General features: G+C 36.2%; 4 protein-coding genes across 4 annotated transcripts; 2 read left to right on the forward strand and 2 right to left on the reverse strand.

Moving 5' to 3' along the window:
- The first annotated feature begins 288 nt into the window (after positions 1-288).
- LOC132177986 (probable glycosyltransferase At5g03795) lies at positions 289-3,704 on the forward strand. Its single transcript, XM_059590457.1, has 5 exons — positions 289-684; positions 1,966-2,255; positions 2,372-2,607; positions 3,192-3,349; positions 3,579-3,704. The coding sequence occupies exons 1-5, from the start codon at positions 289-291 to the stop codon at positions 3,669-3,671; spliced, it is 1,173 nt and encodes a 390-aa protein (XP_059446440.1). The 3' UTR covers positions 3,672-3,704.
- A 296-nt stretch (positions 3,705-4,000) lies between these two features.
- LOC132177439 (GATA transcription factor 19-like) lies at positions 4,001-13,682 on the reverse strand. The gene is made up of 11 exons (XM_059589764.1): positions 13,186-13,682; positions 12,344-12,430; positions 12,124-12,257; positions 11,206-11,307; positions 10,943-11,057; positions 7,297-7,356; positions 6,569-6,637; positions 6,041-6,109; positions 5,053-5,124; positions 4,331-4,399; positions 4,001-4,220 (listed from the first exon to the last, which is right to left on the reverse strand). Exons 1-11 carry the CDS (start codon positions 13,429-13,431, stop codon positions 4,170-4,172), a joined length of 1,074 nt encoding a protein of 357 aa, XP_059445747.1. The 5' UTR covers positions 13,432-13,682; the 3' UTR covers positions 4,001-4,169.
- Positions 13,683-15,957: 2,275 nt separating this feature from the next.
- LOC132179312 (GATA transcription factor 24-like) lies at positions 15,958-22,323 on the reverse strand. Its single transcript, XM_059592015.1, has 7 exons — positions 21,728-22,323; positions 20,582-20,665; positions 20,345-20,478; positions 18,568-18,690; positions 18,219-18,324; positions 16,460-16,531; positions 15,958-16,275 (listed from the first exon to the last, which is right to left on the reverse strand). Exons 1-7 carry the CDS (start codon positions 22,034-22,036, stop codon positions 16,177-16,179), a joined length of 927 nt encoding a protein of 308 aa, XP_059447998.1. The 5' UTR covers positions 22,037-22,323; the 3' UTR covers positions 15,958-16,176.
- Positions 22,324-23,747: 1,424 nt separating this feature from the next.
- On the forward strand, positions 23,748-27,023 carry LOC132176974 (costars family protein). Its single transcript, XM_059589150.1, has 2 exons — positions 23,748-23,900; positions 26,671-27,023. The coding sequence occupies exons 1-2, from the start codon at positions 23,820-23,822 to the stop codon at positions 26,875-26,877; spliced, it is 288 nt and encodes a 95-aa protein (XP_059445133.1). The 5' UTR covers positions 23,748-23,819; the 3' UTR covers positions 26,878-27,023.
- Positions 27,024-27,304: the final 281 nt, after the last annotated feature.

Here is a 27,304-nt window from a genome sequence, read left to right on the forward strand (position 1 = left end):
AGAAGAGCTTAAAGCCAAGTCTTGGTGCATAAAGCAAGTGCTTCAAAAAGATTATCAAGTTTGCCGGCTTTCAACTGACGTTCCAGATTCTACTAGATCCATGCATTGATTGATTTATATATATATATATATATATATATATATATATATATATATATATAAAACCCAATTTATAACGAACCTAATTAACCAACAGAAGAAACCGGATGCTTTCTTTTCCCGCTCAAAAGTCTTGCAAAGAAGCTCTGTTCACTTTCCCTAGAAAATCCATTCAAGAAAAAACCAACCATGTACAGGAACCACCGTGCCATTCCTTCACAGGCGCCACACAAACTATGTATCCGCGTCGGGAACATCCTCCTCCTAACGCTCATCCTCATCGTCGCTTACCGCTATATATTCCGGAGGCCAGTTTCCAAAGCTGTCGTCCCCAAGGTGCTTCACTTTCCAAATATCAGTTTCGAGCAGGACTACGAGCGAATGGAGAGGGAATTGAAGGTCTACGTATACCGGGACAGAGACCCCGGCATTTACTTTCTTCGACAGCCAAGGAAGGTGACGGGGATTTACGGCAGCGAGGCCTACTTCTTCAAGAATATCAGGGAGAGTAGCTTCATCACCATTGATCCTCTTCAGGCTCACCTCTTCTTTATTCCCATTTCTTGGCATCAAATGCGCAGCCTGGTACGCACATTATTTTCATCAATTTCATTTTGCTAATATTGATTTCTTTGTTTATGTGTAGTTCCAAAGATTGACATCACTTCATTTGTGTTATTCTATTGATTCCTCCTGATGTAATTCAATCTACTGCTACACAAAAATCGCATATTTTGAGACATTTTGGTTTGGCAACCAAGATTGATGCCATTTTTGAGAAATTCAGAGTTTTTACATTGTCTGCAATGTTCAACGGTCTGTGATTTCTAAGCTAGTCTTTTTAATGCTTAGGAGGACCAAAGAAACAAGAGGGAATCAAATGATAAGTTATGAATATATCATATTCAATGAAAGAGAAAGAAAAGAGAGTAGAAACAGAGAGAAAAGAAGTTCCTGTCAATTGAATATATTGATTGTGAGAGTCAGGAATTCAAGTCATTTGTTGGATGAGGAAGCTAGTGGACAAACTAAAACATATGGTTGTTGATTCTTATAAAAGAATTATGGGTTCGTCCAATCATGAGGATGAGAAGTTTGTTGACCTAGAGTATCACGGAGGCTCAAGCTAAGCCTTTTGCTATTCCTAGACACTTTTTCTTCTTGTGGTTGACAAGTAGGGATAGTCTTTCTACTGGGGATAAGATGCTAAAATGGGGTATGGTGGGTGATATGAGATGTTTGTTCTGCCGCAATATCATTGAATGGGGGAGCATTTGTTCTTTTGAGTGTTGCTGGAGTAAAAGGTTATGGAGAGGTAGTGAGGGAAGGAGTGAAGGCATGGAAGGGTAGAAAGCTGCAAAGCATTGTTTGTAGATTGGCTTTGGGTGCAACTGTGCATAACATTTGGAAGCATCGAAATAGTAATCGGGTGAACTCTGAAGAGCAGATTTTTCAACACATTTGCTGGGAGATTAATACAAGAATTATGGGACAATTCAAAAATTCTGTTGTCAATGCCAAGCTGTGTGAGAAATGGAGCATTCCATTGAAGGGCTCAGCTGCTGGCTTTGTCTGGTTGGGTTCTGGAGTTTGTTTCTGTTTTCATGAGGTTTCTTTTTTTTTCTTTTGTTTTGTTGCTAAGCAACTGGGTTCCAGCTTGGTTTTCTTGCTGGAGTAGTTGAGCTTGTTTCTTTCTCTGTGTTGGAGAAGGAAAGTAAAACATGCTAATATGAAAAAATATTCTCACAGGCATGCTTTGAAGTTGCATTTGTCTTGTACTATGTTTGATACAGATCTTTCATTTTCTAATGAAAGCATAGGCATGCTTTGAAGACTTATTTGTCAGTTTTTGTGGAATATATGCAGGGAACACCATATCACAAGATGACCTTTACAATTGAGAATTATGTCCAGAGCCTAATCTCAATGTACCCCTATTGGAACCGAACTCAAGGTGCTGATCACTTCTTTGTAATATGCCATCACATTGGTGTGGAGGTTATTGAAGGAGTTCCATTGCTTAAAAAGAATTCAATTCGACTTGTGTGTCCTGTCAGCTATGATACTCATTATATTCCATACAAGGATATCTCCTTCCCTCAAGTGAATCAATCAACATTTTCTCATCCAGCTTCAAGAAATAACATGCTTAATAGGTATAACTTCATCAACCAAAGAATGTATGTATTAATTTCATATCATTTCAATGTAAACTTTTCTGTCTCTTTGAATGTACAGATAGAATATTGAAGTGGGTGGGTGTTTGTTGCAGGACAAAGACTGATCCCTGGGCAGACATTCCCAACTCTAAAATAAGAGCGCGTATGGAATATCTGTGGAGGGAAGAAGACACTGAGCTTGACTCTAAACGTGTGTGGAATGATACTGCTGAAGGGTATCTGCTATTATATGACAAACTTTTTGGGACAAAGTTCTGCATATGCCCTCATGGATTCCCAGTCAATACTGCCCTAATAGCAGACTCCATCCGTTATGAATGTGTTCCTGGTAATACCATCATCTGCCCATTGGGCTCTTGTATATAAATTAGATTTTTTCCTTTTCCTTTTGGTGGTAACTTCACTTTAGATTTTTGAATTATCACGCAATTTGAGAAAATCCATCCAAACTTAAAACTTCTCAATTTGGATTCTTGAACTTTCAATTGCAGTCAATTTGAACCCATCTGTCAGATTTAGCCGTTAACTTCCTTGATTTAACCCTAAAAAGACCAAAATATCCCTGAGGTTTTTTTTTTAACTTTATTTTAAAAAAAAATTAATTAATTAATTAATTTAGAATTAATGGTAAATTTGAAATTTTATAAAAAAAAAGTCAAGAGTATAAATATCATTGTCTCACTTTGAACGTTTAAAATCTAACGGAGGGATCCAAATTAATTGCAATTGAAGATTCAGATGGTTTAAATTGAGAAGTTTTTTAAGTTTGGGGGCTTCTCATATCGCTTGGTAATTCAGAGATTTAAAGTGAAGTTACCTTTTTCTTTTCTTCTTTTAGTGCAAATTTCTACACTATTCTTCTACATTATTTTTATTGTGTCCATGATGGTGCTTTTATGTGTCTTTTTGCAGTTATCTATACAAACTACACGGATTTCCCATTCAATGGTATTCTTGATTGGAATAATTTTTCAATAAAACTGAACGAGGATGATCTAATTTTTGTTAAGGACATTCTTCAGGGCATACGAGAAGCACAATTCACCAGATTGCAAAACAACTTACACAAGGTAAAACTTATAGAAAATTATTGATTTAATCTTTTAATTAATAATTATTGATTTAATCTTTTAATTAATATTCTAACACTCATCATCATGCATGCATTCAAGCTTCTTCTTAATAAGTAAAACCCAACATGTGGTATATATTTAATTGAAGACAAGATTCTGAGCTTTGATACATGTTAAATCACTAATACCACTAATACCACGTTAATTTCCTCCCTTTGTGAGTCAGGCCGAGAAGCACTTCCAATGGAACTCACCTCCAATCAGCTATGATGCATTCCACATGATCATGTACGAACTCTGGCTGCGTGTCATTTTCTAAGTGGCTCCAAGTTTTAGGAACCTTTTTTTTTTTTTTTTTTTTTGTATACTCAACATCCTTGTTTCAGTACCAAGTATAATTAATTGGTTTTTATCTATTTTGTTCTTTCTTTCTTTTATTTATTTTTTTTTTTTTTTTGTGAGTTCTATCTATTTTGTTCTTAATCTGAAGCCATAATAAGCATGTGCAGCACTTGATTTCTTTGCTCCCTTTCATGTGTTCTTGATAGTTCTTAATCTGACCTGATTTGTGAGTTTACAAGGGCATCTTTTAACATCACCATTTCTGTGATCTAACTTATTCCAATTGAACGAGGGAGGCAAAAGAGATGAAAAAAATAAAAAGAAAATAACTTATTGGCATATAATTTTAGTACAATGTACAGCAACTGGCATAAACAAGTATACTGTGTGTTGTACAACTCGCATCCACGAGTAAATCCTGAGTCGTCTATAAACATTCTAATGTTAGAGCAAACCAGTAAGCACATGGAATTCTTCAGCTCCTTGGCCAGTCAGTCCCCCCCATGTTGGATACGTCAATGTCAACCTGTAAGTATGTATTCATGAACTTAAACAACTAACAAAAGCTTGTATTACTCGGCCCAAGCACGTGGTTACTCCACTGCTCACAACGCCGATTAGGGTAGAAACCAATACCTGCTCATCAAAGTTCTCAGGAATCTCGAATTCTGTCCCTGAATCATTTGCAAGTTCATCAAGGGTTTCCTGCAAGAACCAGATACGTACAGTATATACCAGCTGCAACTTCCAAACTATTAAAGCATGTGATTTCTTCAAGATTGTTTAGAGATAAGTTTCTTTAGACACTGAGAAAAGCATGAAAGAGAAGCAAATTATGTTGGTTGACTTAAGCTTTTATGATTTGAAAAGTTAATCTAGTCTCTATAATAGGCATACGTACTGTAACTAATAATACGCTAACGCACTAATGAGGTTCTTAAGTTCAAATCTTACCCAATGCTAATAATGATTATCCAACAACTAGACGGTGATCGAGAAATAACAAAATATACTTTAATGGGCATTGGCACAAAGCAGTTAATGCTAAACTAAATATTTTAACTGAATAGAGAAAAGAAAAAAAAACATTTAACATGGAGGGTTGCCTGGTACAATGGTAAAATGTCTTGGACAGTACAACTGTAGCACAAGCGTGCAGGTTCAATCGTTAAGAGCAGAAACTGTCTTCTAAAATATCCTAATGTATCATCAGGATTTGCACAAATTGTCAAAAAAATGCGTACAATATGAAGAAAAAATTGTATGCGAGCTGTTGGAATAGCTCAAAATACAGAGGCCAAGAATGTAGACAGTACCGAGCCTGTACCATTTCAATTTATTTATTAACAGAGAAATACCTGCTCATCAAGGTCAACGGGCGGTAGTTGGATGGACAAATGATCAGTAACAGCAGCAGTTTCCAGTAAATTCTGCATGAGATTTTTTTATTACTTAAACCAAATACAGAAAACATAAGCTGGAACCTTCAAACTGGCCACTTCTCAGTAACTCTAGCTATAAATGAGTTCCCTAATGTACTAAAGCAGTAACATGATCATGGAAACAGAAAGGGTTGCCGTCCGGCCCTTGAAAAAAACTAACAAGAAGGTTATGAATGATTATTACAACCACTTACATGAAAATGTCATATTTATCAAGAGTAACGCTAAAAACCATACCCTCATTTCACTGGACTAACGTGACAGTGCTCATCAGCCTTTAAATCAACTCTTGTTAAAAAATAAAAAATAAAAAATATAAACAGTTCTAAGAATTGATGTGTACTGCTACGTCAGCTCACGTAGCAGCTCAGTAAGACGGGTGTGGTTTTTAGTGTTTTTCATTTATCAATCCCATGAATTTTTTCTGGTTGCAAGCTGGACAATGGAGATCATGCTCTACCATCCCAACGAAGTATTCAATCCCATATCTCTTGTACGACAACATAAGACTTCTTTTTTTTTTTTTTTTAATTTATGACGTAGGAGAACTTTACTCAGATTAATTGCACGTTGCAAATGCATACGACAACATAAGACTTTACTAGCTAAGCAAACTAAACTCTTAATTTACTAGTATTGGCTTGAAATGGCACAACTATAGTAAGAAGATAAAAATATAATGATTTTCCTCAAATGTTCTTCATATTAGAGATGACATGACTTTAATTAAGAATCTTGTTTGCTTTTTTTTCTTCTTAAAAAAGGTAGGTAATATCAGATAAAGTCACTCAAAAACCAAAAATGCACAGAAAGATTTAAAGGTAATGCCCATGAGTCAGGATTCAAACATCAAATCATCAGTAACCGATGCATTCTTTGTTCCAGCTCCAAAAAGATGTCATACCTGCTCATCTGACCTCATAGAAGGATTTCCAGGGTCCATAGGTACAGGCTTAGTGTCATCCAGGCTTCCCTGAGCAGTCAATACAGGAGAGTCCGGTAAGAAAACCCCAGTAGAGCATTAGTAATTTGCAGTCATGACTTAGACTGCATCTATTACTGGAAAGCATGTTTTATGTGGAATCACTCCAGAAAAGATCATCAAGAAGTTAACAATTTTGGAAAGCAAGTTGGCTCAAATAAGTTTTTGAATGAGAACACATCCTAAATAAGCTGGAGATAAGCTGGTTTATTTCGGTAAAAATATAATGGGTTTATGTAAAACTTCTCAGTTCCACTGCGGCAGCCTAAAGAGACTTCAAGGACATTCTTCAAGAACCCATCAATAGGAAACAGAAAATCAAGACTAACTGAAGAATTTAGGAAAACAATGGACATACACACACAATAATATCTCCATGTCAGCAAACTAAGCACTGGAGATTAATTTGCTTTACTGATATGCATCACAACCAATCCTAAAAATTTATACCTGATCATCCTGGTTGGCATAGGAATTTTCAGGTTCCATTCTTAAAGGCTTAATCTCAGCTGGAGTTTCCTGAGGTAACATGAATATAATCAGAAATGGCATTCTACAGATAAATGCCTCATCATGACAAACCATGTAGATATGAGTCCATAAAGAAACCTATAACCACTATTTTCAGTTCAGAACAGATCCATATAAAGAGAAAATGCAAGGAAGAAAATATTAACTATGTTGGTGATTGTCAGGTTGAGTAAAGTTTCAAGAAGTATCTAATCTTAAAATGCTTCCAATACAGAGTAACAAATATAATCATTCAACAAACGATGTGTCAATGACTCAACTCTATGATAAACTGGCTTGGGTATGTGATGTCAGAATTGAGTGTGTCCAGGTGTGGCATACATCTGGTTTCAAAGAATTTTCATCCTTTGTAGTGTGCAGATTGATGATTGCCAGGCTTAGTAAAAATTCAAGAATATCTAATCTGAAAGTGCTTACTTCCAATTTGGTGTAACAAATATTTTCATTAAACAAGTATGTGTCAGTGACTTCAAATGTTAAACGGATTCGGGTATGCAATATCAGGGACAATTGTGTATCCAGGTGTGGCATACATTTGCTTTCAAAGAATTTACATAATCGGTAATGTGTAGCATGTTCCAGTGTCAAATGGACACAGATACTGCTGTGAAATAAGGTGTAAAGTAAACATAGATCAAAATACATACAGGCTCACTTTGGTCAAAAGGAATCGGCCTTCCTGCTTTTGTAAGATCTCTCAAAGTTCCCTTCAAGATCAGTAAAAAGATTAAATAAGGGTAAGTAAAACCAAAAGAAAAATACCAATTTAACTTCAAATACATATTACAATAAAGAATATAGGTTAAACAGAAGCAAGAATATAATTTAAGACCATCCACACTTTCTACAAGGAATGGAAAATTTCAGAACTTGTGAATATCTCAGAGAATATCTAAGATGCAGAATACTGTATCTTACATGACAAAGGTAATTCGAGAGTCTCATCCAATATGAAATAAGCCTTCACAAAGAGATGAGCACATGAGCGCCACAAAAAAAAATAAAAATAAATAAAATACCACCTTTCAATTCATATAGCAGACAAGATAAATATGTATTTTTGAAAGAGTGGGAACACTCCGGATGAAAATTGAACACAATTCATTATATTAAGTTTTTTTTAAGGGTCCATTGAGGCCATTTCGTCTATGGGTTACATAAAGGGATGCTACCCATCCCCTAACCCCTCCCCCACTCCCTCCTCCCTCCCTCTTAAGAATGTTGGGGAAGGTGGGATTTAATCCAAGTATCTAATATAGCATGCAAAAAAAAAAAAAAAGTATCTAATATAGCACCATGGAACCTACCAATTAAGTTGGTCAGCACCTTCAAAACTGAACATAATTCAGAACTCTTGCAGAAATAATAATAACAATAATACTAAAAGGATAACAGAAATAGAAGTGCTAGAGAGTGTTCCTGGGCTACAACAGTCAAAAATGATTTCTAGTACTAAACGTATAGGCAAGGGAATGGATTGCTTGACAACTTGAGGAAACAATAGGATGCCTAAAGCAACCCAAGCCAATTTGGAATTTTTTAAGTATTGCCATAAGATAGCATTAACGTATGCAACCCAGCAATAATGGATACTTGAGATAACAACAGACATCATGTATTTGAAACTCTCTTAAATAATAAACCAAGTCAAGCACTCCCTAGCCCATGGAATCAAAGGAACATTTGTTACATCCAAATGAAAGCAGAAAAGTTTCAAATAGTTCTCAAGAATCACGTGTCTCCTTAAAGAGTTGTCTAGCACGAATCTCTAAAGCCACTAACCCAGTAAAGCTTTATTAAACATCAGGAGGTTTTTAACACCCAACCCTCCTCTAGGAACTGTGGAACAAATAGTCTTTCAGTTCACTAAATGAAACTTAGGCTCACCTCCTATTCCATTCCAAAGGAAGTCCCTCTGAAGATGCTCCAATCTTCTGGCTATACCAGCCGGTAAAGGAAAAGGAGACAAGAAGTAGGTAGGTAAACTGGATAACGTACTCTTGACTAGGGTTAGCGACCACCTCTAAACAAGCAAATCTTCTTCCAACTAGTCAATTTTCTTTCCATTTTCTCAACTACCACATCTTAAATAGCTTCTGACTTAAAAGAAAGCCCCATGCGAGTCCCAAATATTTCAATGGCAGTGAAGATTTACTACCATTAAGAATACCAGCCAGCTCCTCATGATGCAGTACACTAACTCAGATTTTCGAAGATTGACCTTCAAGCTCAAAATAGCCTCAAAACACAAGAGAATGTGTCTTAGATTATAGATTTGATCTCAATCAGCATCACACATAATAAGCGTGTCATATGCAAAAAGAAGATGGGAGATTTCCAAGGGTGCTGCGTTTTGGAGGTTCACCCAAAATCCATATAAATAACCCCCCAACCATAGCTCTAGATAGTATCCTACTAAGAGCATGTTTGAAATTGCGTTATAGAACTTAAAAAGCATTTTCCATACATACAAAGTTGTTCCATGTTTGGTCAAAAGTACTCCTTCGATTTTTTTACTCTTGTTAAAATGTTGATTAAATGATTAAATTTACCTTTTTTTATAAGCTTTAACCTTTTGGGACAACTAGTGATTTAACATGGTATCAGAGCCAAAGGTCCTATGATCGAACATTTACTCTGTCAAATCACCCTCATTTAAATTAAATATTCCACGTATTAGGCCTCACCTATTAAAAGGGAGTTTGAGCTCATACGTGAGGAAGAGTGTTAAAGTGTTGATTAAGTGATTAAATTTACCTCTTCCTATCAGTTTAAGCTTTTGGGACAAATGATAATTTAACAACTCTAAAAATGGCTAAAATGCACTTCTGAAAAAGCTTAAAAATCAAACTTTTAAAAAAAATTCTTTTTTTGGCTTTAAAATCTTAATTTCTTAACGCAATCCCAAACATACTCTAAGAACTTCCAGGACAATCACAGAGAGGAAGCGAGAGAAGCTTACCTTGGCGGAGGCCCTGGAGCTACCAAAGAATCCATGCAGGCTACCATTAATCAAATAGAGAATCGGGTTGTAGAGATACAAGAAAACATCTATTTCTCCATTTAAAACTAAAGTTAGGACACCCCAAAAGATCGGAGAAAAACTCCAAGTTGAAATGGTTGTAGGCTTTTTCCAAGTCCAACTTGCACATAACACCAAGAATTCTCGATGTCAACCTGTTGTCCAAACACTCGCTATAAAAACTAAGAACATGCAACTGAAGTCTTGAGACTCAACTTGAGCTCTAGCCAAGCTTGAACTAAGCCAAATTCATCATAGTTGTGAGCAATTTAGCACGTGGCTTGCCTTTGGCTTGTTCTTATCCAATAATGATTGCTATATCCCAAAAACTGACTACGTCTAGGCCCGCCCAAACCCGAGCCGTCTAGGTGACTCCTGACTAGATTCAACTCGGAATTAATAACCAATTTTTGAATTTTGCTCGGTTTGGGACGAAATTTGGAAATCATGTTAGGAAAAAAAAAATCCAAATTCTGACCCAATGCAATAATTTAAAAAAATAAATAAAAAAGGTCATATATATATATGTTATTTTTCTAATGAAAACCCTAACCCACACCTCTTTGCTGCTGCCGCTCCCTATTGTCGCCCGTTGATCTTGTGATCCCTTTGTGTCAATCTCCCTGTTGCCACTCTGCTTCATTTTGTGTCGATCTACTGCTTCCTTTTGCATTGAGGATCCATGGCCATCGACGAAGACTCCATTTGTTGCCTCTCCTACAAACCCCGCACACAATCCTACCTCCGTAAACCAGTTGGAGAACTTCAATTCTCGATGTACAAAGGGTCCAAGAAGAGAGTGCATTTAAGAGCATAGAGTGGGGAGGACAAGGCAGCTTTGGTGGAGGCACTGAGGACAGTGAAGGAGATGTTCCCGCAGGTGTCACATGCGGGTTCCAATAGTAAACCTGATTCCTAACTGAACCGAAAATTTCGACACTGCACAGTAAATCCTGGAATTCGGCTCGGGGTGAGTAATGGCTTTATGATTCCAGCCCCCTCAGGTCAGAATTCGGAAAGAGAAATTTTCCACTCTGAATGGGTCAGTAACCAGTATACTTCTTTTTTTTATCCCCATATTATTTTATTCAGTTTTCTTCTTCATTTCATGACTATCTACATCTTATGTTCTCATAGCTTACTTATTACATAACAAATCTTTGCCAAAATCTGATGATATCATAAAAGAATGTCAAGCCAAGTTGTGTTGAAGCCTGTCTCATAGACATAAACATGAATCTATATACAATATACCATAAACCAATTCCTACCTTGTTTGCCCACATTAGCCCACAAGCGTTGCAAAGGGATCTTGGACCAGCAGGCCCCCGACGCATTGCTGGAGTAGAATTTTCACTAATCCCACAATGTTGACATCTACGTAAACTATACAAAATGCGAAAATGGATAAACACTAGTCATCTCAGCATCAATGAGTAACAGATACAAGAAGTACCATCCATCCTTGAATAGAATTAATTGACAAAATATATTTTAAGGTTTAAACTAGTAAGTGTTTTAGCTTCAAACTCACATAGGTGCAGGACAAGTTGTGCCATCACTTGAATCACAGTTTTCAGCAGCCACTTTGTAAGAGTCCTTTAATGATGCAAACTGTCCATTCTTACGATGCATCCTAGAAGACAAATCAAAGTTAAATTTATATACTACCAAACTCTCATAGTGCTTGCCTCCCTGGTTAGAGAATATTTTCTAAGTCAAATTCTGGACAAAAAATGTACCAGTATTCCTTTCAGATGCTCAACAAAATTAAAAGCAGTGGAAGACATAAAAAAACATATATAATCCATTTCATTTAATGCATGTGTGTTAGTTGGTCTACGTGAATGGGAAAGAGAGAGCAAAATAAAAGAAAGTCTGACAGCTACACAAATAAACATATACTAACAAACAAAAATAAAAAGGAAACCTCACAAATAGTAGCAGGGATCTTGTAGACCTGTGGCTCAACGGTACATGGTGTATGTAGAAACTTTATTCATAATTATTAAAGCAAGGTCCATGCAGAATCCAGAGTAGGGAAACACCACTACATATTAAAAATCTTTGCTCGTGTTTTGTGAAAATTTTATTACTTATGGAAGGAAAATATAATTAAGGATATACAACAAAGTCTTTTATAAGTAACACAAACATGCTTTAGTTCTTAGACAATATTGGTGCAGGACTTCTTAATTAAAATCATGGCCGCCGCAAATAGAGCTAGCAATTTTGACACGATCCGCAAACCCAACACAAAATTAGCAGGTTAGGTTTTGTATAATCGGATTCAATAAACTGGTCAACCCCGAGTCAACCTGCTTAACCCATAGGTGACCCATTTGACCCGCATACTAAAATCACATTTTTTTTTCTTTCACAATTATATATATATATATATATATATATATATATATATAAAGAAAAGGTTTCAATTCATGTCACAGCTCACCTGTGAGCAACCTCTTTTCGACAAGTGTACCGAATTTTCTTTTCAAAACATCTCTCTTTTCGCTTTTCCCGGAACCTAACAAGTGATGCAATTCTTCTTGAAAGTTTCGAACCTCGCGAGGTATCACCTATACCCTATAGAGTTGAAAAATAAAATTATAAAACGTAATGAAACATTAACAAATTTTTCCAGAGAGCATAACAATTTTTCACAGGAATACCCTGCTATTCTGTTGTAGCAGAATCTGAGTGTTAGGGACACTATTGGGTATATCACATCCTCCCAGTAGTAGTAGCACTGCCTGCACCTGCATATGCACATTCCAGCATATCAGGCTTATTTTACTCAAATAGACACTCGAGCATCACATGTCATGCAACAAAGGTGAATTGATGCACAAACACCTGAACGGAAGATTGCTAATATGCCAAAACAAAATTCCCACGCAAGTTGAGAACTAAATAGGCATGGCCGCATGGGACACACACCAAAGGAACACATGAACACTAAAAATCAAAACAAACGTAATTGTCAGATTGGCACCAAGCTAAAGACTTGATACCAAGCAGCCCACTGAAAAGAGATGATTACAAAATTTAACCACATCTCACTCTAACACAATAGTAATACCAGTTGGGCAGTTTTGGTCCATATTTATTGAAATTCATCAGACGACACCTGCATTCGAAATATCTTTATAACTCACCCCATGTCGGCCCTAATAGTCAGTGAAAGTAGTGAGCCTACAATCTACATCCCAACAGGCAATGCCCCAACAAAACGACATATTTCGATATGAACATAATTGCAGGAACCCAGAAAGCGCAAAATCAAGCAGGCCTAGTAAAATATATCAAACACATAGGAATTGGTAATTAAAGAATCACAATCGCCAAATAGCTTAAAATCATTTAACAAACAAAAATTTTAAAAAAAAAAAACAAAACAAAAAAACAAACAAAATAGAGCCACAAAGTCTTGTTCCCCACATGAATTTCTTTTCCGTTTCCCGAGAACCAAACACAAACCAAAAGAGAGATAGTACCACCAAAGAGAGCGAACCTTCTCGGGCGTAACCGCGGGGAAAACGTAGACCTCGCCCTCGAACGCGACAGTGAGCTCGCTGGTGCGAGACGCCGAAACGGGACTGCTACGCACCCGAGCTTCCAGCACCTCGACTCCCCCATTGACGTACTCGTCCTCCGATCCCCCGTCGTCACCTTCCACCTCTATCGGCACCTGCACCAGCAGGTCCTCTCGCTCCTCCAACGGCCTCGCCTGGAGCGGCTGCGCATTCACCGTCTTCATTCCTCGAGCATCACAAGCTCACTCTCTGCCTCTCGACGCTTAAACCCGAAATGAAAATCACTTCAAAATTTCACGTTCAAAATTCAAAAATTCAAAAGCTAAAACCCTAAGAGCGTGAACATATAATAAATATTACGTTACAGAGAAAAAAAAAAAAAAAAAAATTAGGCTTTATGTCGACGAAAATGGAAAAATGTTGAAAGCTTGTCTGAGGTGTTTCCTAGAAGAGACTCAATTCAGATACTGAGAAAAACAATCACACAGAATTTCACGATTTTCTTTTCCTTCTTTTCTCCTGGAGAGCGATAGGAGCCGTTGGATGTGGCGGGGCCCGAGGAGAGGTGGGTCACGTGGATAGGAGGGTAGGAATGTGTCAGGTAAGAGGGGGACACGAAGGGGTGCAGGCGGATATCCACGTGCATCACCGTTGAAAACAGATCTGGTGGTGGAGATTACAGCGTTATCTTCATGTCAGTGCATGTCAAAATTGGTCCTACTGTTGCCTTAAATTACGTTTTTTTTTTTTTTTCAATTTAAAAAATTTAAATTGAAATTAAATTAAATTTAATCCTAATTCATTCAAAATATAATGATAAGTTTTAGTATCAAGTCAAAAAAAAAAAAAAAAATAGCAATTAAAATATTTCATGGAATAGTTGTGATTAAACTGGACAAGGATCATCTCCATTTCGCTTGAAAATTGATAGAAATCATTTCATTGGTTAAGGCCGGAACAAATTGCAAAAGATTAATGTTCATTTTACACCTAGAGACTAAGTTGACCTAATATTCAATGCTCCATTCTCTGATGGCCCTTTCCGCGTGTGACTTTGCAACTAAATCAGCTAATAGTGAACGAAACAAAATTTCCTTTGTTAATGACGTAGATAAAAGAAAAAAAAGTCATTTTGAATATTTATGATTTTTATATTATTTGTTTTTTTTTTTTTTTTTTTGAAAAGAAAAAAAAAAGTGTTATGTACAGATAGATTGCTTCAACACAAAGTAGTATCTATATTCTATCTAGTCACTTTGATGTTACAACTTTTGTGGTAATTCATCTTTTGACAAACAAAGAAAGAGTGGGATTTTCTTTTTGTACTTTGAAGTTTGAAGTGAGCAAAACAAAGCCATAGACTTTTATACAAAATCCCAAGATTCTTCAATAAAACAATGCAGCTCGACCTTCTATGACATATTTTATGTGACAATATTCCTCTTTTTCTTTTTTTTTCTTTCAGTCCATAACTCAATAATCACTTCATTATATAATAAGCAATTATGGTCTAAAACGCCTAATTCAAATCATGAAAATAACTTTTATAAGGTCTTGGTACAAACCAAGACTTTAATGCCCTTCAATAAGAGATTGACACACAAGCTTAGAACAAGAAAATCAAATGTTAGCAAAACACCGGATCTAAGCCATTCTTTCAGCCTAAAAAAAAATCCTCACAATACAACAACCAAAAAAGGCACACCCAACCATCTCCCAACATACGCCGCCGCTGTCGTTCATGCCAAGCCCCGCTGCTGCCACCCAAGGCTAAGATCTCTGACTCTGAGAATGATAGAGACAATTCCAGTGAGAGAGATCCCGACCAAGATCTCTAAGAAGGACAAAGATGATTCCAGCTATAGAGATGCTGGCCAAGATCTTTGAGAATGATGATTCTAGTGTGAGAGGGACTTCGTCCTCCAAAGGATCGTAGAGCCCACCGTCGTACATCAACCGCTTGGACTGATCAAAGAGATCCCGACCGTCAAAATCCAGAGATCTCAACCTAGGCGGGGGATTTGCTAGATCCCAATCTGGGCGGCAACATCTAGCGTGCGTCTCTCTCACCACCTCCATCAGCCGAGAGGGCGGCAACGATGGCAGTGCATAGCGTAAACAACGGCGGCGTCTTGTCAGAGGTGGTTGTGTGTACCCATTTTGGTGGCTGTGTTGAGAGGGGTTTTTAACTTTTTTTAGACTAGGTTTGATATGGTGTTTTGTTAACATTTGATTTTCTTATTCCATGCCGATATGTCAATCTTATTGGAGGGCACAAAAGTCTTGGTTTATGCCAAAACCTTAAAGAAGTTATTCTCTCAAATCATAGACAATTGTATCACATTGATAATGAGGTGCCTCTTTCCTTCTCAAACCCTAGTCATCTAAACCCACAGCCTCCACCAACCAAAAAAAGGTCAGTTTCTCAAATCTCAGTCAAGCATTGGAGAATTTCAGAATGGTTGGTAATTCTGATGTAAATTTTGGGTCACTATAATGTATAGCAAGGCTTGAATATATGCAAATATTAGCGATTTCCACAAAATTTTAAGCTAACTACGAGATATAAATGATTTTATTCGAAAAAGATCTAGCTACCTGAAAAGTTATAATTAAAATTTTTTTCCCTTCCCCCTAAATTTTTATCCATGTGAAGAAAGTAGATGTTCACTCGTGTGCAGAAATGCCAAGAATAGTGCTGCAAGAATAAAGAAATGCCCAAAACATTGCTCTCTTTTTTTCCAAGAGGAGATATTAATACACATACAAAATTTAGACAGAAATTCCATTATGGTCCATACACTACTACACTCAAATTACAGAAATAATAAGTGTTTAAGAAGAGTTGAGAGCACTAAATTGTATGTACATTCTGTTACAGCAAGTTGAAAGTTATTACAGGTGAATTTAGATCAATTACTTGAGAAAAAAAAGGCGTGTCACTTGCCGCAACATAAGCGTCTTGTTACTCACCTTTCCACAGTTACAGCTGAGTTATCGCCATTCGAAGAGGAGACAATTTCTACAGCCTGGGTTACAGCATCTAAGTCATTCGCTTCACCGTCACTCTGTGATAAACACCCATGAGAAAAAGGGGAAGAGAAAAGATAGAAAAAATTGCCCAACACACACAGATATATAAAAATATACATTATATAACAAAGATGCAGGCGGGCAAGAAAAAGAATTGGGTTAGGTGGGGGGAAGGCTCAAAGAACAAACAGTATGTTCTTCACAAAGGGCGTAGCTCACCTGTTCAGTTGGCTTCACAGAAGGATCCTGGGGACCCGCAGTTGGAACCTTAGAAAGATCTCGTAGAATTCCCTGCAAATTCAATTCATTATCTTGAGATCACTGAAACAAGCACCAGGGTTTTAGTCTTGGGGAATTTCATCATCTTCAAAGAAATTTACAAGGTTTAGCATACGCGGTTATGAGTTTAAATATCCATGTCTTCAAGCATATTAAAAAAATTAAAGTCGGGTGTGGATGAAGAAAAAAAGAGAAAAACAAATATTTTTTTTTCTTCTTTTTGTTGGTCAGAGGAAGCAATTCAAGCACCATGGGATACAAAAAAAAAAAAATTATGATTCTACAACCTCATCAACTCGCATAATATTCATTACAAAAGCCAGAAGAAAAGATCAAATCAAGAATGAAGTGAAGAGAACAGATAGAGACAGTAAACAATATGATTTAACCTTATGCAGTATCATTATTCCTCTTCAGTTGGCAACGTCTTCTTTTTATTTATTTGTTTGTTTGTTTGTTTAATGCTTGGTCTAGATATTTATATGGACAAAGACCAAGTAAAACAATAATGATAAAACAAAGGAAAAAAAAACAATAATAACGTTTTAAGAAACAGCATTTTGCAGGGACTCACATACAAGGCATGGAATTATAAAAATTTCATCACCGTCAACAAAGAAGAGTCTAAACTAAACTGATACATGATAATACTGTTTCTTCCTTCCTATTTCTTTCAAAGGTCAGTAACTGATTGCAAAAGGGTTACCTCAACTCTTCTATACAGGAAGCTACTCCAGCATAGATTTTTGACCTCAGTGACAATGATATGTTAACAAGTGTAGTATAGCATTCATATGACAGCTTCAAATGGACTGAATCAAGTTTTGCAGAAGATTATCAAACCTTCATCGTAATCAACACTAACGTTACACCATATGCATCCATTTCTAATTCCATCTTATGCGACTGTGAATCGTGAATCATTTCTCCCAACATCCTCACTTTAGTTAATAATTACCTAGACAGGTCCCTCAACTACCTAGAATGCTGTATCATGACACATTGTTCTCCCTCCAATACAGAACATATTCTACCATGGTCCCCTTAAGCTATCATTCCTTACTTAAAAATTGTAGATACTTAGCGCTTTTTTAATGATATTGAATTACTTAAAAAAAAATGTAGATCACTACACCACAAAGAAAGGTCACTGTTTCAAACCTTTCAGAAACCAATTTCGACATAATCCAGTTGCCACTCATAACAATCTGTAATCCATGTATTCTTGTCTTGCTTATCCTTAATCTTCAATTCAATATCATTTCTCCTGGTTTAAGTTCCCTCAAGCTTGCCACTTAAAATTATATTAGCAAGCAACATAAACCACAGAACTTCTTGAATATGTATCACTTTGACCAAATCTTCGGGCATGAATCTTGATAAGTCACAGAATTGCCCCAAAAGAAATATGAAGGGGAAAAAAGGGTAGGTCATCACAAGTTCAAACAGTAATTGGCTAATCAATATAAGCTCCAAAAATTATGAAGACTTTTTCATTCAGTCACTGAATCACCATCTACTCCAACTAAAATCACAAAAAATCAGGATAATACATCCATAAAAAGTGAAGGTGAAGATTATGCAACCAATACAATTACTCAAAATGCACTCAATATACATGATATTCCAAAAGATGCATATATTTAATTAATTAGAGCAAAGAAAATCAATCAGTATATTTTTTGCTGATTGTACCAACCTTGTTGGCCCACTTGAGCCCACATGCATTACACAAAGTTCTTGGACCAGTTGGCCCTCGACGCATCATTGGAGTTGACCTTGAACTGATTCCACAGTGTGTACATCTGCACAGACCATCGCGCAAAGATGTAGAGAGAGAGAATACATATTTTCTTTACAATTATATAATGATACTAAATTCCAACTTGCAACTATCATCTTCTTCTGAGATGCATCAGAAACGCAGGGAGCATTTATATCACCTTAAATGGAAAGGCCAATAGGCAGGAGATAGGATATATCATTATATGGTCCATAGAATAGAAAAGAAGTTACTTATACATTCAAAAACAAAGATTAACACTCACGAGGTTTCCTGCAAGCCATCATCTTGTCCAGAACCCTGTGTTGCATGATGAACTGAAGAATCTGAGCCCACTTCATCAGATATAGCCTTGGCTGATGTAAACTGACCCTTTTTACGTTGCATCCTGACATAGCCACAGATGAAACATGAGCCCATTCAGGCAGCAAAAATATTGGTGGGGAGAGAAGGAAGAAAAAAAAGAAAAAGGATGATTCAACTATTCTACGTTGGACGGAAAAGATAGTTTCTACGCTTGATAAATATTACTACTGAAACAATAGACATTAGCACTTTTATCTTTATTTTAGCATCCCAAAGGCCCATCACTTTTTTCAGTGTCCATTAATCAACCAAGACAAGAGAAAAGGGCATAAAAGATTCTCAAGCTCCAATTTTCTCACATATAATCATGAATCACTTGGACACACTGATAGGGAAGCATGCAACAACTTAACACTGCTGCATCCCCCCCACCACCACAAAAACAAAAAAAAAAACAAAAACAAAAACAGAAACAAACTCTACCGGGCAAAAAAATAGATGTTCAGCCATAAATTATTATTGAGATCATAGTCATTATTATTTATTAAAACCAACCTCTTTGAGTCTCTGGGAAATAACCACTCAAGGTTTTTCAAAAATTGGTTAAAGCTTCTAGATATAAAGCTCCACACTCCATTCCGGGATTAGAGGCAGGGAAAAAGGAAGGTGAATGTCTTTATTTACAATGCCAAAAAGCATAGAGACCTAATATTTTACAGTTGGATGTTCTAAGAACTAATGAGACAAGACTAAATTTAAAGCCAGCTAGACCATGGCCAAATTGCACTTCCTAGCACCCTGCAATACAAGAGCCCAGCTTCAAATTTAGTCTTGTCTCATTAGTGTTGTATTGCAGAGTGCTAGGAAGCCCAGCTTCAAATTCTGCCAACACTAGGTTGTTCTCTGCAATACACTAGCAATCTTACGTGCAGAGAATATCAATCAATGCAAATGCCTTCTCTGTGTCTATGACAAGTACTGAAACCTTGACCCCTCCTCTCCCTCTCAGGCCCATTGCCAGCACAATTGTGCCATGTTGGCATTGAAAATTGATTACCCTTACTAATTTAAAGGATGCTTATTCAAGGAATAAGCAAATAATCAGTGCAGAGAAACAATAGAATCCCTGGTATCCCCTCAACCCAAAAAGGATTATACTAAACAAGCTTGGCAATGAGGAAATAGCAGTAACAGAGTGTAGGTAAAGTTAAAGATGGAAAAGCTTTTTTTTCTTAATAGTTAACAAGTTCACTTAAAATTAAAATACTAGCAGAAATGTTTTAAAAAATTTTATTTGATTTTTCTTTGATCACTTATACACTCATACTTCTTTTTTGACATTTGCTGAAACAGTGTTGTTGAGACACAGCCAAGTGCATAGTTCTGTGTAACCATGACTTACTATTATGCACTATGTTTCCTTTACAAAAGACAATATAAATCAGAAAGCCCCAAAAGGTGAGTGTGTTATCTTTTCACATACATGCTCCAGAACTCATTGCAGTAGTTGTCATTTACTTGATACTTGGAAAAGTAAACACCTAAATGGTCTCAAATTATAGAACAAGTCAACAAAATGGGACGCCAACATTTTTCTTTTTCTGTTATTTTTATTACTTTTTTTCCGGATAGAATTATAATAAGAGCCACTTAATACAACAAGACTAACCAACTTTTATTCTTCAACTTGTTTTGCATTAACAAAATGTACCTCAGACAGAAACGCAATATAATACCTGAGTGCAACTTCTTTCCGCACACTGTAACGGATTTTCTTATCAAAACATCGCTCTTTTCTCTTCTCCCTGAATCTACTTAGAGAAGCAGCTCTCTGTGGTTGAATTGACCTTCCAGGAAAGTCATTCACGCCCTGAAAAGAAAACCATTGGGGCAGGGAAAGTAAAAAGAAATCAATACCCTCTGGAACAGTATATAGTTTTGAGAAAGCTTACATGTTTTAAGCATTTACATACCCTTTGATTAAGAGGGGCCGTCCCCACAGCAGGAATGCCAGAAGGGATTTCATATCCACCCAAAAGTAATAACACTGCCTGCACCTGTTAAATCAACCTAAAAGAACTTAAACTCCTCATATGATTCTTCAATATTTACAAGCTTGAGACCCTAAAATACTCGCTCATTTCAACTGTCAAACCACTCAATAATGTATAAATCTATAATAAGAACCACATTATTCATTTTTCCTTTTTAATGGATAGAGTAATCAGTTTTTAAAATATTTTTCCTTAACAAAACACAAAATTCATCACAAGAACCACTACAGCTTACATTGCATGTTTAAAAAAGTACTCCATTATTGCTTAGCAAAACGAAAGAAAAAAATCTGTGACTTGAATGTAACTCTTTCTACAATTCTACACATCCAAAACTCTAATAAAATTAGGGGAAAAAGCACATACTTCACAAAATACATACTCAGCAGATAGAACTTAAACATTTCCGGTTGAAACAGCACTAAAGAACAAAATATGCCATTATCGATCAATAAGGAATTGGACTATAAGTATTTTAGTGTGAAACCGCATGAACATAAAAATGAAGCATATTCACAAATCCAAGCGATAGAAAAATGAAAAAACAAAGTTGGTTTAGGTGAATAGCATAAAAAATATGATATTACATACTTATCAGGAAGAAAAAAAAAAAAAAAAAAAAAAAAAAAAACCTAGATGCCTTAAAGCATGACCAAAACTCTTGAGGCTAAGCGATTCACAAAACTAACTGCAAGCAAGCTGAAAACACTTACTTCCCAAGTGATTAAGCATGATAAACTGCATAGTTCAACAAAGTAACGGAAACCCAAATGGCTAAAAAGCAACGTGAATTTACAAAAGCGTAGCATAATTCACAAAACTAATCGCAAGCAAGCTGAAAACACTTACTACCCAAGTGATTAAGCATGATAAACTGCATAGTTCAACAAAGCAACTGAAACCCAAATGGCTAAAAAGCACCACAGCACAAAAACACTTAAGAATTCACCAAATTAACCACAACCCATGTCAAAACCACACATCCTTCAACCGCATAACCATCAAACAAACAAAACAACGCACAATTCACCAAATTCAGCAACACCCAGAAGCAAAAACCCGAACCTTATCCGGCGAAACAGCGTCGAAAACGTAGACCTCGCCCTGGAATGAGAGCGTGAGCTGGTCAGAACCACCGTTCCCGGCCACCGGAGGATACTCAGACCCGGGAACGAACATAGAAATAGGAGCACTCTCCTGAACGGCACCGTTTAAGGTCACCGATACGGCGCCGTCCTCAAAGCGCATCTGGGGGTTGTCTATGGACTCCTCTGCGCCCGCAACGTCGTCGTCTTCGTCCTCAATATGACCCTCTATGTTGTTGTTCATCGCTCCCGAATTGTACATCGGAGGTTGGCGATTCGATTCCGGCATTGCTCCAGCGTTACATTACAGAAGGAATTCAAAAGCGCAAAAGTTTTCGAATTCAAACAAAACCTTAAATTTAATTATATAAAAGTTGAAATAGCTTAAAAAGTCAAAGATTCAATTGTCAAAATCGGATTGAATAAACGAAAATACTAATAATTAAAATACCAAATTGTTTTGCGAAAAGAAAAATTGATGGGTTTGTGAGTGGTGTGAGAGGAAGAACGTGGAGGAAGAAGAGGAAGATGCTGGAGAGAGAAGGATTAGGAGCAGGAGGAGGAAGAGGAGGAGGAAAAGGAGTGGGAAATGGCCACGGATTATGTGTTTATTTACGGGGAATGCCACTGTAAGGAGTAAACGATTGTATAGGGGGGCCCCCGGGTACTGGAAGAGTAATGCCAAAACCCAAAACCACTATTTTATCTCAAAAAATATTATAAAGTATTCGATAATGTTCCAACTAATCATTAAATTTTCTTTTTTTTTTTTTTTAAGAAGGGATAGGCATCTCAAATTTTTTTTCTTAAAAGTTAGTTTCTAAATGACGTACCACTATCTCATGAGATTTATTATTTTGAAAAGTATGTCATCAACTCATGAGATTGTGACACATCATTTGTGAACAACTTTAAAAAAACGAAGTCTTGGGAAGCATTTCTTTTTATTTTTTATTTTTTTTTTTTTAATAAAGATTGATTTAACTCGTATTAAATATTGTAAAATAATTATGATTATAAAAATTAAAAATTACATTTTTATAATTATCTTAAAATGTTGAGATAACCGTGTCAGACTTTTTTTAAAAAAAATAAGGATTGATTCGTTTTTAATGGGTAGTTTAATTAGTAGAAAATCATGTCTCATGAAATAGAGATTGCTAATTCGAATTCTCCACCCTTTTTTCCTCTCCTTTTGCCGACATGTTAAAAAATATATATATTACCCTTTATAGAATTCTTATTAAGAAAAAAGGTATATAGAATTACCCTTTATTTAAATGATGTTTCTAATCTTGATTTTGGCTTAATTTGATTGTACGCGTTTTCAAATGGTAGTTTAATTGGCTGGGAATCACATTTTATGAAGCTCAGATTACTAGTTCGAATATATTTCCCCTCTCCTTATGCGACATGTAAAAAAAAAAACAATAAAAAAAAAATTAATTAATTGCACCGTTTGCACGTCTCTCTTCATTCTCAATTTTAGGAAATGAAAGTATACATAATTTCAGATAAAGATTAGCACAAAATGCAACCAAAACCGCGTCAATATTATTTTAAGAAAACAAAAATATTAACAAATAATTCAAAATATATATGGATTAAATTTATTTACTCTTAAAGTTTCAGGAGTTTTTTAATCGAATCACAATATTTAAAAATGGATAATGTACCCTCTAATATTTCAAAAAATTTCAATTCAGACATTTCATTACTAATTTCGTCAAATTGGACGAAAATATAAAATTACATAATTACCCTCTATGTTTTTTTTTAAAAAAAAAATTCTGTCAAATTAGATAAAAATTAGTAACGGAGAATTTGAATTGAAAATTTTTGAAATATTAAGAATATATTGCCAAATTTTTAACTTTTGGAATTGAAAAAAAAAAAGATAAAAGTGAATTTAATACTATATAAAAGTACTTGCCATTAATCGGGTGACAACATTATTATTTTAAAAAAGAAAACACTTTTATCCAAAAAGATATTTTGCCTGGAAACGATCGTACTAAAATATAAGACGCTGAAATAGTAAGCGGAAGATATTTTGGAAAGAGGCTGAAACCATGAACGTGGAAGAGGAAGTTGAGCGACTGAAAGAAGAAATCAAGCGGCTTGGCAAGGTCCAAGACGATGGTTCCTATAAGGTGCACACTAAAAAACACTATTTTCAACATATTTTCACCTCATTTTTCTCTCGATTATCACCGTTATATTTGTATGGATTCCTTCGTACCCGACCCAGATCGAGAAACATGCATAGAATTAGGCTGAAACGAATTGCATTGTATTTGAATGTCCGATGGTTGATGTGATTTTGATCTGGATCTAGATTATTTGGGCCATGAACCGGGTGATCTGTAATTTGTAGCTGATATTTGGTAACTTATAGATCGGAGATCTAACCGCGTCTGAGTTTCTTTTGCGTGTTTGTGTTTCCAGCATTGCTCATTAGATTTTGTGTGTTTGCCTGCTTTTTCCTCCTCCAGCATTGTTTTGATTTATTGCGGTGCTCTTTTATGTGGGGTTTCTATATGTTATTTAAGAAGCGGAACTGAAAACTTCATTATAAGTGATGTGGGTAACATCATGCTTTCTTTGGAACAAGAATTTCTCATCTCATTGCGAGAAAGTTTGTCGTTTTTCCAGTGTAAAGATGGGCACTTTTCTTTTTTCTTCTGTTCCTCTTCTTTCTCTGAGAAACTTTTTTTCCTTATTTTTAGAGGGTGTTTTTTTACTTTTTATTGAAAAAAGTGTTGTCGAAAGCAGTTTTAAGTATTTTGTGATTGGAGTTTTTTTGTTAATGATTTTACGTTTTAGATAAAAAGCATCCCAAAAGCATTGTCAAACAAGGTTAAATTTTGGAATAGAGAATGATTTATTGAAGTGTCCTGCTCAGTCTACAAACCTCCTGTAACCTGTTTCCTTTCAGATTCTGGCAATTGGATTATGAATTCTTTTTACTTAAAAAGAAAAGAATTTGCAAATTAGTTGGTGAAGATTGTATCAGCAATCTACTTAACTGCCCACCAAGATTTTTGGAGAGTGCAAAAACCACTGTCTCCTTACCCTTCTACTGGGCATGTCTTTCCAATTTAATTAAGCCATTAGCCATATCAGCATACAAAACTAGTTCACCCGTCTGGTGGCTTTCGTTTACCATCATTTGCATGATCAAGAGTTTCCCTAGGCAGTGTAGATCGTATTTGTTGGTCTTCGTCCAAGAAGGGCAAGTTTGAGGTTAAGTCGCTCTACAAGGCCTTGTCCAATCCTAATCAAGAGGAGTTTCCTTGGAAGAGCATCTGGCGTACTAAGGCGCCTCAGCGAGTGACATTTTTCGGGTGGACTGCGGCCTTAGGCAAAATTTTGACTCATGATACTATGCGTAAGAGGAACATAGTGGTAGTGGAGTGGTGTTGTATGTGCAAGAAGACCGGAGAGTCAGTCGATCATCTTCTTCTCCACTGTGAGCTCGCAAGTGTTATTTGGCACACGATTTTTAAGCGGTTTGGGTTGCTTTGGGTCATGCCTTGCAGGGTGAGGGACTTGTTCGATAGCTAGTGGTCGAGAGGACGATCTCGAAGCGCGGTTGTGTGGAAGATGATCCCTCTGTGTCTTATGTGGTGTATTTGGAATGAAAGAAATGCTAGATGTTTTGAAAATTTCACTAGGATCATAGAGGAATTGACTCATTTTTTTTTTTTTACTCTTTACTCTTGGATGGCCGCTTAGCTAGCTCCTTTAGTGATTAGTTTATCTAATTTTCTTTTTCATTTCTCTTCCTCTTAGGCGCTCTCTATTTATACTTCCCGTGTATGTGGGTTGCGCCCCTTTGCACTTTTTATATCATCATTACTTATCAAAAAAAAGTTGAATACTGCGTAAACCCAATTTTAGCAAAATTGCATTATACTTAGAACAATTGGACTGAAACCATTGAAGAGGAGTACTCCACTTTGATGTCCCGCGAGGAAAGTGCGCTGCAATTGACACTCAAGGAATATAAGATCTCCATAGGTAAAAAGAGGACACCTATTACAAAGAGAAAGGAGAAGACATAGAAGGGAATAGAATATACAAGAGTCAAGAAAGTGCTAGCTAAAATTAGGAGTGGCGGGCTCCACACACAATGGAGGGGAGTGGTCGGGGGTGATGTAGAGGCCAGTGAAAGTGATGGGGTCGGAGACAGCAGATGGACAATAAATCTGGCTTCCAAAACACAAACAGAGATACAAAGACAGAGAGAGGGAGAGAGAGATCTACAAGGTGGCACTACTAGGAAGATGAATGTCTCTCACTCGAGTAATACTATAAGTCCTTCTGTGGAGAGAAAGGAATAATAAGTGCTTTGAGAATTTGGAGGGGACTTGGGAAGACATACTAGCCTCTTGCTTTCATACTCTGTATCTTTGAACCGTTGCGCATGTCTTTCCAGCATCGATTAGCTATGATGATTTTCTTCTTCGTTTTTCTCCTTCTAGTTAGGTGATCCTGTTGTATACTCTCAGTGTACCTTGAGGCGCCTTTACGCTTTTTAATAAAACATTTTATTACTTATCAAAAAAAAAAAAAAAAAAAAAAACTATAAGTCCTTATTGTGACACTCTTGTGTTCTTCCAAGGATAATCTGGCATTTAAAATCACCATTGGACTTGTGATTAATTGCTATTGAATTTTGATCAAATGATGATTTTAAAAATCACCTCATTTTTTAACACTCTTGTGACACATGATGGACTTCTACTCCTTGCACTCAGAGTGGAAAAGCTCCTACACATTGATAGGAGAGAGCTTCTCTCTCTAAAAAGCTAGAGAGAGAAGTGACTTTCATGCAATTTTTTAATTTAAACTAGTTTACACTATATACTTAATACATCATTTGGATCTTCTAATCGAAAATTTTGGTTGGTGTGGAAGGTCACATTTGGCACGCTATTTCATGACGATAGGTGTGCAAATATATTCGAAGCACTGGTTGGGACACTGAGAGCAGGAAAGAAGCGGAAAGTTTTGACATATGATGGTGAGCTACTGCTGCAAGGAGTCCACGACAACGTGGAAATCACACTCAAACCCACTCCAGTTGCTGTGCCAGTGGCAACCGATGCAGTTGCCAAGAGTTAAATAAAAAAATTGTGCTTGATGATGTTGTTTTGAATTAAATCTTCTTGTACTGGCTTGTGATGTTGTGCATTTGATATAAATATGTTTGCCCTTTTATTTGAACTCGATTGAAAAATGAAAATTGAAGTTCAAGTTTGTCATCGTCATCATCTATGTCAAAAGTTGAAGCCAACTGAAATAATGTGATAGTGATAATCAACCATTGGTTTTCTTTTCTATTTTTACAAATGCTAATTAAATGATTGATTTTTAATGTCACATCATCAAGCTATACCACAGTCATATGCCAATTTATTAAATAGCATTACTCTTTCTTAAATAGGTACTAGAAGTCTAAGACATTAGCAAAATTGTGCACCATGACATTAGGGCTGCACTGCTATGTGCTATGCCACAAAGCACTTTTTGTCTTAACCCTTCTTAAAAT

This window comes from Corylus avellana, chromosome ca4, assembly GCF_901000735.1.
Source record: "Corylus avellana chromosome ca4, CavTom2PMs-1.0".
NCBI lineage: Eukaryota > Viridiplantae > Streptophyta > Magnoliopsida > Fagales > Betulaceae > Corylus > Corylus avellana.